The sequence below is a fragment of the Stenella coeruleoalba genome (assembly GCF_951394435.1).
Source record: "Stenella coeruleoalba genome assembly, chromosome: 13".
Lineage (NCBI taxonomy): Eukaryota > Metazoa > Chordata > Mammalia > Artiodactyla > Delphinidae > Stenella > Stenella coeruleoalba.
Genome location: NC_137159.1, coordinates 36,542,296 through 36,558,110, shown reverse-complemented (window position 1 = coordinate 36,558,110; position 15,815 = coordinate 36,542,296). Strand labels below are relative to the sequence as shown.

The window sequence follows — 15,815 nt, the reverse complement described above, 5'->3', positions numbered from 1 at the left end:
GAACCTTTTATGATCACTGAGGCACTATTAAATGGTCTAGTACGCAACTTGCTACAGGCCATCTCTCCAGCAGGGCTTGACTTAGAGAAAGGCCTCAATTATTCAACCACTAAAGAAGTTCCTCTATTGATAAGTAAGAGACGCTTTCCCAAGAGAACCAGAGATTTAAAGTGTTACATTAAATGCAAACTCCTCATCTATTTCAAGTGAATATCTTTGGAGTGTGGACTAGATTTGTCCACAAGTTTTCACTTCTGTTTTCCCATTCTCAGTTATGCAAAAATGAACTCACAAAGGCAAATTCAAATATCTATTTTGAAAAGTATTTACTCAGTTTGAATAAATTAATTGCAAATAAAAATCAGCTACAATATATAGCCTGAATAGAAATGACTAGAACAAATACAACACAGGACTTGATTTCCTTGCATTAGTCACAAAGCATGTGACAATCTAGAAAACTTCAAAATCAATTATATTTCTTTGAAAAAGGAGTAACAGCAGTTACTGATACATCACAACTAGTCAACTTATAATACAAAGTTTCCTGACATGCATTTCCTGAGTGAACCCAAATGATTTTTTAAAACAAGGAAATTTTGACAAGTTGAAGTAAAGTAAAATAGTTCATGGCTTCTAAGCAACAGGTTTTGTTTTTTAAAAACCAAAAGAAAATTCAGAACAGCACTGTAATAGGATAAATTAAAGCTGTGCTACCACATACAAAATTTTGCTAGAGTCAATTAAGTATAATACAACTTTTCGAACTAAAGGAAAACAAAAGATTAAAAAAATGATTCTGTCTAATCTAAAAGTGTACTGATTTCTACAAGTGTCACAAAGAGTTTGATGTAGTGCAACTGTCTATACTTTCCTTGTGGTGTGTTAAAAAAAAAGGGGGGGTGTAGGGGAGGGGAGAAGAAATGTTTTCTTGCTTCTGAAAGCAAAGAACTTACTGGAATTAGAGAATAAACTGACCATGCAAGTATGTCCCTCCATTTGGCTGTCACTGGTGCTCATTTGCCAACCAAGCATTTCCTTGAGTCACACTGTGGCAACTGTCCTTTTAGGATTCAAGCCCACAGTTAAGGCTGGTCTGTTAGATTAAAAAAAAAGAGCACTGTTGTCATTCAACCCTTTATATCTCTAAATTTCTTACCTAAATAAGTCCAAATACAGGATAGTTAATTAAGCATTTCTTTTTCTAAAAGCAAATCAAGTCACTCTCCTTTCTTGTTATTTATGCTTTTTCTCATGGGAATGATTTTTTTTCTAGAAACAGTGAACAGATGAACCACAGTTTATATCTAAAAAATAAACTTGCCAAATGTTGCTGATACTAAAAACAGATTAGTTATCATGGGAGAAAAATAGATAATCTAGATTAAATTGCATATTCAAAGGAGCATGTGAAATGTTTCTTAGCATTAAGTTTTTGTTATAGTACTACACTTGGGAGAAACATTAAGGAAAAAAATCTTTCCCGATTATCTTCAATGTGGTTAAAAACAAACACCTCTTACATAATGGTAATTAATATGAATTTTGTTTTACAAAGTATTCTAATTTACCAAATTTCATATTTAGATGGGGGTGGGGAGAGAGGCTCTCTTGTCCTTCTTCTTAACTTTGCAAATCCTTGAGCTATGCTTGCTAAACTACCATTCACACCAAGAGTGTGAGACCATCGTTACCATGCTACCCTACCAAGAACATTCTAAGATATTTTCTATAATAAAGATAAATAGAAAAAAAGTTAATATACATGTTGCTGTATTTTACAATGTTTGCAACAAACTGTAAACTAACATAGTTTGAACCAACAGTACCCTCAGTTATACAAAACAATTTTTCAGCACTGAGGATGGGTGATTCAAAACACTAAAATGAAGGCATCAAATTAGACTATGTCTTTTTCTCCTCAAAATATATTTTCAAAACTCAGAATTCAGAAGTCTGGTACTTTTGGAAATTCCTTTGCTTGAGTTTCCCAGATTTTTGCTCAGAAATTGCTACTATTTATTATAAATGTTTAAAAAAATTCTTCATCTTAATGCAAATGACCAGAGCAGAAAAACTGTGATGTGGACAACAGGTTGGAAAACCCAAATCACTTAGCTTATAAATGTATAATGTAGTCCTGGAGGACAATGGTCTGTTAGTCTAGAGGTCCTTGGAAAATAAGTCTGATGTAGCCTTGTTCACCAGCCAACTGATGTGCACAAAAGGGACAGGCTGCATGAAAAGTATGAGTACCATGAGGAAGCGGGATCTGGGACCAGTAGGCAGTTGTCTTTTCTGAACACACATGCCCACACGGGCTAAACGCATGGGTTGGAGGGCCGGCGTCCACATAAAATCCAGCTTCACATCCAAGCCACAGAGGGACATAGGGACCAACAGACCTACACATAGGACATTCACGATCTTTTCCATCACGTTCTTCTTTGTTTCCCCAGTTATGATAGCCATGCACATGGCCGCAGTTCAGATACACCCATGGTTGCTTTTCATCAACAACATCTTTCCTCTTCATACTAGGAAATGCTAGTGTGTTGAACCCTACAGGGCACTGAGGTCGTGCTGCATTGATTTCCTGTCTTAAAGCTTCTAAATGCTTCACGGTAGGAGTGTGGGAAAGGCCTTCTGCAGTACGCCACAGCAATGTTGCACCACAGAGGTCAATTAATGAGCCATCTTGTAACTGATTGGTTTCAATTTCCACCTAGAGGAAAAAAGAATCAAAAAAACACATTGACCACTGAGTTTTGGATTTTTACCTAAGAGTTTTGGTCTTACGTGCTCCTTACTCAAGAATCAAGATTTCCTCTGGTTGTTTATTTAAGAAACTCAAATGGTCGTCATGAAAAATATGGGTTTGAAAATCAAGGATAAAATATTGAGCAGTAACTTATCTCTTTTCAGCTTTATAGTAAAGACAATTTATGATTAAAACATCTGGCTAATCAGTAAGTTTAATATTTCCAATTTGGTAAATATGTTGGTCAAAGATATATAGATACAAGTAGAAAATACACAGAGTGCTGTTTAAATTGGGAAAGCTTAGGTTTTAAAATATATTAACATAATATAAAAGAAGAATAAATTTTTAGAGTGCTCTAATTGAAACATTAAGATATTATCCTCCTGGTATAGTATTTGGTTGTCAGCACTTGATAGCCATACTTGGTACTCTGTGTCAGCAAAAGATTAAATAGTTTTTGGGAATATGTAATGCACTCAGTCCAACTCACCCTATGAGTTTATTGTTGTTAAAAAAGAAGCTACTTACCATTTTCCCTCTCTGCTGAGCTGATCTGGTTTCACGCAGGCTGAATACATTTCCACACACTGATATTTCTCTCCATATTCCAGGCTTGGAGTCTTCTGTGAACCCATTGCGTGGATGCATAACAAGAACGCCATTGGTGGTCAAGCCATCCATCTGTCCATCTGATGTCTTCCATTTGGCAGCCTTCTCCTAGTAGGAAAAATAGTGATCTTCTGTTTATTTATAACTGAGAAATAGAAGTGGTCATACAATGCAACATTTAGGAAAAAAGCTTTTTACCCCAAGAAAGATGTTTTTTGATGAGTCAAATCCTGCAGCATAAATCCGTGCTGTAAATGGGGGATTCCGTTCACATATAATTCTACAGGCAAATCTTGATATGGTGCTTTGCACTGACTGTGTATCAGAATTACTTTGACTTCCAGGAACTGTGTCAGTTACTACAAAGTCAATGGGACTTTCAGTCGACCGACCAATCTAAGGGAAAAACAAATATCTATAAACCTATTCAAAGGAACACAATGGAAAATCCACTCAAGAAAGGCACAAACAGTAAGGTGAAATCATTAAGCCTCTGAAATTTCTAATGCTCAAACTTATCATACTTAACTCTGGGGCATCTATACCCTTGAAAACCAATCTGTCACATTCCCTCTGATGTAGTAATCACTTAGAGCATAAAATTAAGTAGGAACTTACAACCCAGAATATATGAAACCTCAGGGAATGAAAAGTTTAGGATGGCTGAGATTTCTGGGTGGCTGCAGATTTTAATTTTAACCTCTTTGGACAGAAATATGTCTACCATGTATTACTCTAGTTTCCTTAACAGAATACAATGAACATAAAAGTAAATCTTTTATGATGACTCCAGGACATTATACTATGAATACCTTTATATTGAGCTGAGCTGCCCTGATGTCTTCAGGTGCTCTAAAGGTGTAGAGGAACGCTGATCCTTATGTTAAAGGCTTACAAAGCCGTGCTTTGAGGTCTTATGTATACTTTACAGGATTCTTGTGTCTTTTCTGTCAGGTTGTCAGCTATCATTTCTTGCTGTTGGGCATATTTGTCTCTAGCAGCATACCCCTCCTCTAACCAGTTACTCTAATTCTGCCATGGGTTGAGAAATCAAATAACCAAACTTCAAAGAATAGTATTTCAAAAGGTTCTTAGTGATGGCCTAAGGGATTCTCCAGGGAGCAGGGAAAAGTGCATGGACTTTGTGGCATTTATCTTATATGCCTAGATGTCCTTTTTGTTTTATTCCTCGTTCTTGGTCATGTTTCAGAGAGACAAGGTTCTGTCTCTCTGAAAAGTTCTGCTGGGTGAGGTGTCAGTGAACTAAACATCTTCAAAGGTCTAGCAAGTATAAATTAATTTCATTTTGGAAGATGAATGTTGAAAAGAAAAAAGGAAATCAGTGGAAGAAATGACAGAAGTGACAAATGTCACAGAGTTTTAAAGTAAACATTTAGAAATCAGTTCATTAATGTATTTGTTATAAAGTAGTATCATAAAAATTAAAGAATACCGTTACTAAGAAAAAATATTGACCCTTTACAAAGATGATGACTCTTAAGTCATTCTTTGCATAGTTGAGCTTTAAGAATTCCTTATATCAGCACACTTTTAGATAAAATTCTTCAGTGTTTTTATCCTGCCACGAAGTACAAAGTCTTTATTTAGTTTGGATAGTGTTAGGGGGAAATTTTTTGTTTAAAAAATGTAACATTGGATGTCCCTTTATTTTTAAGAATATGATATCCAAAGAAAATGGTCTCAGACCTTTGGAACTAAAAATATTTCTACTGTTCTAAAAAATTCAGCATTCCATTGAAAGGATGTGGGGGATAGTGACTTTAAAGAAATACTTTGTTACTGACTACAGCAAAGACATCTCCAGGCCTTTTCATATTCATTTAATTCTTTAAAATAAAGAAAAACTGAAATGTCATTGGGACTACAATTATAAGAACAACATTATTAGGTGCTTTATGTCCCATTTGTTTCAAAAAAGCCCAAGGCCTTACAAAACCCAATATTAAGGGAAAAGATATCATGAATTTTGCTTATGTCTTTGGGTTTAGCTTTTCTATCATCTATCAATTTATAAAACCATCAGCACTGGATTGGTACAAAGAATGAGAGAAATAAAAACTGTTATTGCCGATAGCTTTGACCAAATATGTGCTGAGAAGCAAGTTTGACTCCACATATATGATGTGAACAGTTAGAAACTGCCTGTAGTTTCAGTTGCCTAGAGAGGAAGGAGACAAGTAATAGCAAAAAAGAAATCATAAATGTGTACAAAATATCTCTTGGCTCCTTTTTTTAGATAATAATAGCTAATAATTATTATAGCTACTAATATTACCAGTTAAGTTTACCAGGTACCCGGCACAGTTCTGAGGACTTTATAGGTATTAACACATTTAAGCCTCCTAATAGTCACCTGAGGGAAGTTCTATTATCTGCACTTTATAGGAGGAAACTGTGGCAGAGAGTAACTAAGTAATGTTTACCAGGAATTCTGATTTCAGAGCCCATCTTTTAACCATGCTACATGGACTTCTACATATGAGGTTTAGAAATCAATATATGTTTTAATGAAATGCATTCAAATATGACAATCCTTAATCAGACCACAGCACAAGTCACTTACAACAGGTTTTTAACTTAAAAAAAAAAATGTAGATGTTACAATACCTGAAACATATCAGTGTTGCTGTCATGAGTATATTCAACCACCACTGTCTGGGCCCGAGACAAGGTGTATGATATGCTATGCTGGTCCTTGTTGCTTATTGCCTAAGGAAGGAAAGATCAATAGCAAAAATTAGCAGGTAGGTCAATCAAAATAGATAATCTTTTCATAAAAAAAGAAAGGTCATCTATTTATCATGTGTGTACCATATTTTCCCCCTGAAATTTAGGGTAGAGATTAATAATTCTTGCGTAACCTCGGCTGTGACAGTGGTTTCTTAGGTTAAGTGGGATGCGGAAGAATTCAGGCAGACCTCATTTTATTATGCTTCACAGATTTTGTGTATTTTTTTTAACAAACTGAAGGTTTGTGGCAACTCTGCATTGTCAGATGATGGTTAGCATTTTTTAGCAATAAAGTAGTTTTAAATTAAAGTATATACATTATTTTTTTAGACACAATACTATTATTGCACACTTGGTAGAATACAGCATAGTGTAAACATAACTTTTATATGCACTGGGAAACCAAAAAAATTTGTTGTGATTTGCTTTATTGTGGTGGTCTAGAACTGAACCCCAAATATATCTGAGGTATGCCTGTACACTGAAGCAATTATAGAGTAAGAACATAAGTTCACTGTATAAAAACATTATACAATCTGAGTCTCCATTATAAGTATTTTAAATTATAAGGTAATCGAAACCAAATCCCAGGTAGAAACTGAAAGCAGTACTCAGTAGTGCTCTGATAAGGAGAAAATACAAAATCTTGCAAGATAAGAGGAATCTTATTTTTAAAGTAACTCAAAGAGGTTTAAAGTTAACAAATAAGCAGAGATAATTGGTTTTCCTAGCCATTCTGTGACTTTATAGATGACAAATATTTGCCATATGCTGGGCTAGATACAGAAAAATTCACAGAATGATTAAATATACCAAAGGAAATGGATACAATGCTTATGACTGTACTTCTGACTTATGCCAAACTAAAAACATTGCTAAAAAGAACTTTTCAGTTTTGTTTTCAGGCGTTTTCTATGTATATGAGTTGACGATAATAGCAGAGGGGGAAAAACCTGCACAAAGGAAGTGGAAACAGGTTGCATAAAAGAAAAAACAGAAAGACACAGAAGAATGACTATAGGCAGTAAAGAGGCTAAATGAAAAAACTTTCTTAATTAGAACTTTGACATTATAAAATTTTACTTGGTTTTAATCTGTAGCTAATCTGTAATAGATAAAGCCTTAAACCCATAGTTTTAAGATAATTAAGATCATGAAATTTTCAAATATACAAAGAGAATAAACAAACACCTGGGTACTAACTACCCAGCTTTATCATTCTTACTAATGCCATTTCTGCTTCTGACTTTTTAAAAGAAATTAAGCTGCAGATATAATGAAGGCTGCTTACATGTCCTTCCCTACTCCCCTCTCTGTGTGGAGGTACTGAACCTCAAGAGTGCAGTGTAGGTCACTCCCATGCATGTGCTTAACATGTTTTACTACACATTTATGTGTTCATAAACATTACAAAATGGTTTTAAAGGTTTGAAAACCTATAATTATTTTAACTCAGCATTAAGCAGCTGATTTTTCAATGAAAGAATTGCTCAGTATTTTGGAAGTTAATTCTTTTCTTTTCTTTTTTTTTTGCGGTACGCGGGCCTCTCACTGTTGTGGCCTCTCCCGTTGCGGAGCACAGGCTCAGGACGCGCAGGCTCAGCGGCCATGGCTCACGGGGCCAGCCGCTCCGCGGCATGTGGGATCTTCCCGGACTGGGGTACGAACCCACGTCCCCTGCATCGGCAGGCCGACTCTCAACCACTGCGCCACCAGGGAAGCCCTGGAAGTTAATTCTTAATGGCTAAAGGGATTTAAAAACAAAGGTTTTGTGTACTTTGAGATTGTAAGCCCTGGTTTTTTTCTGTTGCTGTTTGCTTGTTTTTTAAACTATCAGATCTACTCTTAGATTAAGAATAAGAACTACATCAAATTCTCACTGGACTGGAAGGCAGGGTTTAACCACTCATCCCAGATGACTGCCAGACTAAACAATTAGTTTTCTTCATGACCTCATTACCACATCCCTCCAAAATTGAAAGAGGAAAATGTCAATTTTTGACCCCTAAGATTCTTGTTGCCTAGTAAAGATGAAAAGGAGCCAACAATGAAACATTAGGAGCATGACAGTAAAAATATGAAGAAAAGTACAGAATAGGAAATTACAGAAGTAAGGATCAGAAAGATTTCTGATAGTGGGTCTCAACCAGAGGTAATATTAGCTGTGTAAGGGGAATTTGGAAATACGTAGGTGCATTTTTTGGCTGTCACAATGATTTGAGGGCTTAAATGGCATTTAGTGGCTGGGGACCAAGAATATTAAATATCCTACAACATGTAGGACAGTCCTGCATAAAGAAGAATTGGCACACCCAAAATGTCAAGAGCACTTCTGTGGGGAAATACTGGAAAGAAGCTCCTCAGATTGGATCAATAAGCCTTTCACTCCACCACCTGCTTATTATTTATCAGCACATCCCTTCTCTGCAAAGGAGCAGAAAGAAACACCTAAAAGAAATTGTCCCTTTTCTACATTCACTGGTTCTTGAACAGTAAAAGAGGAGACTACTCAAGGCATAACATCTCTTGTTTAGACACCACACTGGATATAAAACAAAGCCAAAAATCCAACTGACTTCAGGGACCAGAGCTGTGACCTAGAGCAAGGCACTGTATGCCAATTTCTCTCTCGTTTATTAAACCTACAAAAATGTACCTCAGATGGTGTAATATTAACATACATTCTAGGGCTGCTTAGCTAAAGATATAGATACTTCCAGAAGTCTAAGAACTCTTTGTAATTTTTATTCACTCACCACAGTATCAAATTCAGTCTGTTATAAAATTGGAAGTAGAGGAATTCACAGGAAATGTAAAGATCTGAAAATTCCCCCTTGTTGTCTAGGAAAAGCCCAAGGGTCCCGAAATGGTGGCCCAGCTTCTTGAGATCTTGGTTGGGAAATAAAAAGGGGGTGAGAAGCATTAAATAGGCCAGGAGATTGAGAAGTTATATTATAGACACAATTGGGTATTTGCTTTCATAGCTTTGATTCAATTTAATAATTATTCAGGTCTACTGTGTTCAAGGCAGTATGCTAAAAGCCATGAGGATCATAAAACAAAAAATAAATAAAAACAAGAGCATCCATAGGATCTTTAGTTAAAAAAAATCACCCCATCCAAACATGCTTCTAGTACCTGAATACAAATATTATGAACCACATTCCCTGCCCAGCCCAGGCAGGGTCTCTCTGGTAACAGCAGGACACCCTACTTCTCAGGGGAGTTTCACAATTCCAAATACTACATAAAGCCCTGGCCCCACCCCACCCACACCTTTTTAATAAGAAAAAGGAATTATTTCCTTCTAATTTCCACCCACTGATCCCAGTTTGTTATAAAAAAAAAAAAAAAAAGTCCTATGCTCTTCCAGATGGCAATTCTTCAGATATTGTATCTCCAAAGTGTCTCCCACCCAAACAAAAGGAAGCTTCTGGTACAGAATGTGAAGGGAATGCTGAAGAATATGAACAGCAAGTACAAGTCTTTCAATTTCTCCAAGTTAATTCATTTAGTTTTTATTTTTTGGGTGTTTTTTTTTTTTTTTTTTTTACCTTTGCAGCCTGAGGAGTACAAGCAATATGCACAGTGCTGGGCTTCACCCCATTTGCCTTAGGTCTTTTAAACAAAGCAAACCTACTTTTCCTCCTTCCTCTATCGCCGTTTGGGAGAGACCCATTATACCTGATGGAGGAGAAAAAAGTTTAGGGGATCTCATGTAAGAACCACACCAATTCTAAAACAAATGTTTTACACTGTCTTAGAGGATATCAGTCCCCAATTAATTATGTATTAGCAGATTGTATGTGTCTGGAATTAACTTCTAGCAATTGCTGATCCTCAGACCAGCTGCCTGAGTGTGAAACAAAATGAGATTCCTTCTGGTGACATTCGAAGTCACAGAGAAGTACCTTTTGGATTACACACAGCTTTGAATTATCTATATTTTCCTTCCCTCTTTTATTCAAGATAATCAAGAGCTGATTAATGGCATATCTGACTTCTTATGACTCATTCTATTTTTTTAAAAAGGTGAATGTTTGCATGTGCTAATACAACCTTTAAAAGTACAATATAATCTCCTTTAACTATGAACCAAACACTTTATAAATAGCTGAACTTCTGAAATAAGGAATTTTTAGGTTTGTTTAAGTCTCAGCTACTTGCCACGTACACACTCACATTCACATTATGTCAGCAAAACCTGCCTGAGTGTAACTAGGTGGCAGTTAAACATACTTTTGTTGTTCAGACCTTATGACCATTTCTCCATGATAGCATATATACGCCCTAAAGCTAAGCAAGTAAGCAAGGACTGAACTAATAGGAAAAAAGTTCAAAACATTTTGGTGTTACTATGTATTAGGCACTAGTGGGTTCTATTCCACACATCACCTCCCTTAATCCATTCTCATAAAAACTGCGAGACTGGCACCACTAGCCACTGTTACAGGTTAGGAATTAAGTTATCCCTCAGAGGAATTAAGTTCCTCAGAGGCTCAGAGGAATTACGTTATTTCCTGAAGGTCACACAAGTGACACTGGCAAAGCTAGGATTGGAATCCAGGTGTCTGTCACTCTTTTTTCATTCTTTACTGCACCGTTGCGCCATGAACGGTAGCTTAATCATAATCTCTCCTCATGTACTATCCCCTCACCTCCCGACAAAAATCTTTGGTTTGATGGTTTCTTATTTACAGTTGGTTAATCTGGGGGAAAATGAGGCAAGGAATGGGGACACTTTTGAGGGTGGAGGAGAATGTACTTGTAAAATGGCCTATATTAGTGTCTGACAAGGAAGGGAAGGGAGTTTACTCAAAGACTGTCAGATACAGCAATTACACTGAAGCTTTATAAAAATGTCACACACTCTGACTCTACTGGAGAAAACCCCTGCTGGAAGTTCAGAGTGGCGCCGGCAGCTAATGCATGAAGTCTGCTATTCTAGGCCGTGCTGGCCCCAGCCCACCTACTGTGGGCTCTTCACTGCCCCTCACTACTGTCCACCCAGAGCCTGCCTTGTTCCTCTCCTGGACATATGCTCTCTATTCCCACACTGTGTTCCAGCAGCTCAGAGCTCATTTTTTAAAGAGCAACAGCATGAAACTGACAACCTTATGCAGCTTGACTTCTCCTTCTAGAGGGTTGAGACGAAGCATTATTTGCATTTTAAGATACCAAGTGCCAGGTACAGAGACAACTACTACTGATAAGATTAACTGAGAAACTGCTAGGCTAAAAGCCAGTTTAAACCATATACTAAATTTTAAATTCTAAGTCTTCAAATGACTCAAATTTCCTGAAGAATTTAACTTTGAAAAGTTTTTGGTGGTTAAAAGCTGTTTGTCATTAATACATCAAAACCTATGTGATTTGAAATTGTAATATTGTAGTTACTATATTGTTTATAATCTTTTAAATTGTTTTTGGGAAAAAAACTGCTTTTTTTTTTTTTTTAATCTCAAAGGGCCTTAGATGATCTTGTCTAACTGTCATTTTACAGAAGAGTAAACTAAGGCCCAGAATGGTTAACTGACTTGCCTAAGGCCATACAGCTAGCAGTGTTGGAATAAGCACTGGAATCCAGGATTCCTGGCTTCTAGTCAAGCTCAGTAATGCCATATTATCTCCCCAGTTTTTCTTACTTTCTTATCTGAAACAATGGACACATTCTCATTTAAAGAAGATTTGCACCAACCTGATTCTAAAACATGTTATAATGTCTAGAGCCGCTTTTTAGGCAGGAGAGAAACAGTAGGGGGAAAGTAAATTTCACAATTTCTAGTTTCTGAGATCTCTAGTAAACAGAGTAACACTGTGTCTCCATTTTGACAGCAGTGGCAAGTTTAGATTGAATAAAAATGGAATCATCTATTCCTCAATCACAGATTATATCTGTGTGAGTTGAATGGATGAGATTACTTTTGAAGTAAACAAGTAGCAAGGTCCTGGCTGCAGAATCATCATATCGTCATGTCTATACAACTCTTTTCTTCAAGTACAGGACTATAAGCACAAAGCAGCAACTACCTCAGAGGGGAAAGGAATAAATAAATACTAACCTACATGAAATCACCTAAGCAAAGAGGGGATTTCTGGTAAAGTCAGCTGAGGCAAGTTTTCTAAAAGGGACAGGAAAGACAAATGGACTGGCTATGTGACTTCAGACAAATACCTCTTTTACTTCATCTTTAAGGTCTGTCCTTTCTAGGGGTGAGGGTGAGGCAGAGTTTATGTAGCATTTGAGTACTTATAAAAGATGATATTAAAATGAGAATTAAACGAGTTTCTTGATTTGGTAATATTATTCTGTAGCTTTAAATACTCTTTGGAAATAGGTAGGATATAAATTCTAAAAAAGGTACTTTCAACCTAGATGTTCAAGTTACCATATATCATTCAATTATATGCTCATCAGATGGAGAAACCTTACCCTAAGACAATGAGTTCACCGTATTTTACTGGTGCTTTGGATGGATGATTTTCTTGATCAGGAGAAAACATGAGCTTGGCTGTTTTTCTCAAATCTCTGTTCACTGGTCAGGAGCCTTGGGACACCTTTTGCATTATTTCCTAGAGGGGAAAAGTTTTCATTAATAATTTGAACAATGAATTTCAGTTTAAATAAAGATGTTCTTTTCTAGCAGTCTTTGTGAGCACAATATTATGTACGTAATATATAAAGTAGGTGACATTTTCCTCAATAATGGTTATATATTTGATATAACCGTTTAAATACATTAAAAATGTAAATTTAGCAACTTCTGGCTCCAGGAAGATGAAGTAGACATTATTTTCCCTACTATTTCTGTTAATTATAACTAAAAACCCTGGACATTATATATAATACATGAGAAGACTCCGAGAAGTAGAGAGAAGGCAGAATAGTTAGGGCCTCTGGGCCTCAAGGAACGACTCAGTGGCGAGTTCTCTGGGTTTTCTTTTTGCCTAATATAATCCCAGACTTGGAGCTGAAGAATCTAGCAACCTGGAAATACCAACTGGCAGACAGAAAAAACAAACAAACAAACACCTGACAAATGCCTGGCCTCCCTAATCGAAGGAACAAGAAAACGGCAGCCTTAGCAAGACGGAAAACTTTTGACAATGACTGCTCTACTGCAGCCAACACCACAGAAAACACTGTGACCCCACCACCACCTTCACCGGCAAGGTCTGAGTGGGGAGCCCAGACTTCTACCTCATGAGGCCATAATGAGGCAGCCTGACCTCCCCTGGCCCTGGCCCTGCTCCTGCCACAGGTAGTGTCAGAGCAGGCCAAGTAGAAAGCCAGCACTTCTAGCCTGTTGGCTAGTAACATGCCCCCTCCTATGCCCTAGTGGTGTCAGTGGAGACCACAGGGAGCCTGGACTTCCATCCTGGACTCAGTAGGACCTCCTTCCCTCAGGTGTCAATGGAGGCTGAGGAGGGAACCTGGACTTCCATGTCCACCTGGCAGTAAAACAAAGAGGCTCCCCCTCTTCCCCTGACAGAGCAATGTGAGGAAAAGCCAGTGAAAATAGAAGGTCTGGATAATATCCAGTGTCAGAACTTAATACAAAAATGTCCAGGTTTCAGAGAAAACCCACTTATTATATCAAGGACTAGATAGAATTAAAACAATGCAAAAAGATAATCAACAGATGCCAAAACTTAGATGACACAGATGTGAGAATTATCTAACAAAGATTTTAAATCAGTCATGATAAAAATGCTTCAGTAATCAATTACAAACAAGCTTGGGATAGACAAACAAACAAACAAAAAAAATAGAAAGTCTCTGCAAAGAAACAGAAGATATATAAAGCTCACTGGATGGGCTCAGCCCAGAATGGAAGGAATGTAGTAAAGGATCAGTGAACTGGAAGACAGAAAGTACCCAGTGTGAACAACAGAGAGAAAAATAGACTGGAAAACAAAAAACAAGAAAAAAACAGAGCCTCATGGACCTGTGGGGCTACAGCAAAAGATCTAATATTTTTATCACCAGAGTCCAGAATGAAAGGAGAAAGAGTGGAGCTGAAAAAGTACTAAAAAATAATGACTGAAACTCATCAAATCTGAAGAGAAACAAAACCACAGATTCAGGAAGCTGAACAAACCCCACACAGGATAGAACTAAAGAAATCTATGCCAAGACACATCATAATTAAACTTTTGAAAACTAAAGGCAAAGAAATTTTCTTAAAAGCAGTCAGAGAAAAACTACACCCTACCTATGGGGGAAAAACAATTAGAATGACAATTAATTTTTCACCAGAAACTATACAGGCCAGAAGAAGTGGCCCTTTTCAAGTGCTGAAGGGAAATACCTATCAACCAGATTCCTACACCCAACAAAAATGGAGGGGAAATCACGACATTCTCAGATGAGGGGAAATTAAGAGAATTTGTCACCAGCAGATCTACTCTAATAGAATGGCTAGAGGGAATTCTCTAGACAGAAGATAAATAAGAAAAAAAACTTGGAACATCAGAAAAGAGAAAGAACATGGTAGTAAAAATATGGGTAAATAAGCTTTCCTTTTCTTGAATTTTCTGTATTAGGTCTGACGGTCAAAGCAAAAATTTTAACTGTCCTATGTAGTTCCAAATGTATGTAAAGGAAATATTTAAGCCAATTATTTAAGGTAATACATATATTGTACTCCTGGGCGTTTCTTGCAAAGAAATCAAGGCTTATGTTCACACAAAACTTGTACATAAATGTTTATAGCAGCTTTGTTTGTAACAGCCAAAAACTGGAATCAACCCAGATGTTCTTTACTGAGTGGATGATTAAACTGTGGTACACCCATACTATGGAATAGTACTCAGCAAGAAAAAGGAACAAACTATTGGTATATGAAACAACATGGACAACTCTCTAGAGAATTATGCTGAGTATAAAAATCTAAGCTCAAAAGGTTACATATGATTCCATTTATATAATATTCTTGAAATGACAAAATTATGGAAACAGAAAACAGGTAAGTGGTTGCCACAGGTTAAGGACGGGGGGAGTAGGAGGGAAGTGGGCGTGGCTACAAAAAGGCAACAGGAAAGAACCACAGTGGTGATGGAAATGTATCTGTATCCTTATCAATGTCAATATTCTGGCTGTGATATTGTACTATATAGTTTTGCAACTATTACCATTGGTGGGAACTGTGTAAAGGGTACAAAGGATCTCTCTCTCTTTCTTACAACTGCATGTGAATCTACAATTACCTCAAAATAAAAAGTTTAATTAAAAATATAAATTTGACACATGTATGAAAAACAAAAGACTAGCACTTCTGATAAGCCAGAAAAGTCACTACAATAAATAATCCCCACAATACTATGATGTCTATTTTATCAGAAGTTTAATGGGACCAGGTACTTCCTGTATCCATTCTCTCCCTGGTCATCCTGATAGCCCTGTTATGAAGGTTTCACAAGAAAACTTTTCTAGCTAACCCATGAAAGTCTCTTGGTTTTATCCTTCCACTAATTGGTTTCATAAGCAACTCATGAATGAAAAATGCCTACTTGCCTTTTTCTACATTACAGTAAAATATGCTTGTACAGCAACACTTCTGGAGAGAAGGCAACACAGAATATTTGCAGCCCTTGGGCTTCCCCAGTGGCGCAGTGGTTGAGAGTCCGCCTGCCAATGCAGGGGATACAGGTTCGTGCCCCGGTCCGGGAAGATCCCACATGCCGCGGA

General features: G+C 37.0%; 1 protein-coding gene across 3 annotated transcripts in view; it reads right to left on the bottom strand.

Moving 5' to 3' along the window:
• Window positions 1-266: 266 nt before the first annotated feature.
• Window positions 267-15,815, bottom strand: part of PELI1 (pellino E3 ubiquitin protein ligase 1) — a 72,390-nt gene continuing 56,841 nt past the window's right edge. For all 3 annotated transcript variants that reach the window (XM_079941385.1, XM_079941384.1, XM_079941386.1), the window contains exons 2-7: window positions 12,558-12,697; window positions 9,679-9,808; window positions 6,002-6,103; window positions 3,572-3,769; window positions 3,293-3,481; window positions 267-2,725 (exon numbers count right to left, since the gene is read on the bottom strand). In XM_079941385.1, the coding sequence (XP_079797511.1) occupies window positions 2,159-2,725; window positions 3,293-3,481; window positions 3,572-3,769; window positions 6,002-6,103; window positions 9,679-9,808; window positions 12,558-12,628 (1,257 nt within the window). In that variant the 5' untranslated portion in view covers window positions 12,629-12,697 and the 3' untranslated portion in view covers window positions 267-2,158. The remainder of the gene's footprint in view (window positions 2,726-3,292; window positions 3,482-3,571; window positions 3,770-6,001; window positions 6,104-9,678; window positions 9,809-12,557; window positions 12,698-15,815) is intronic.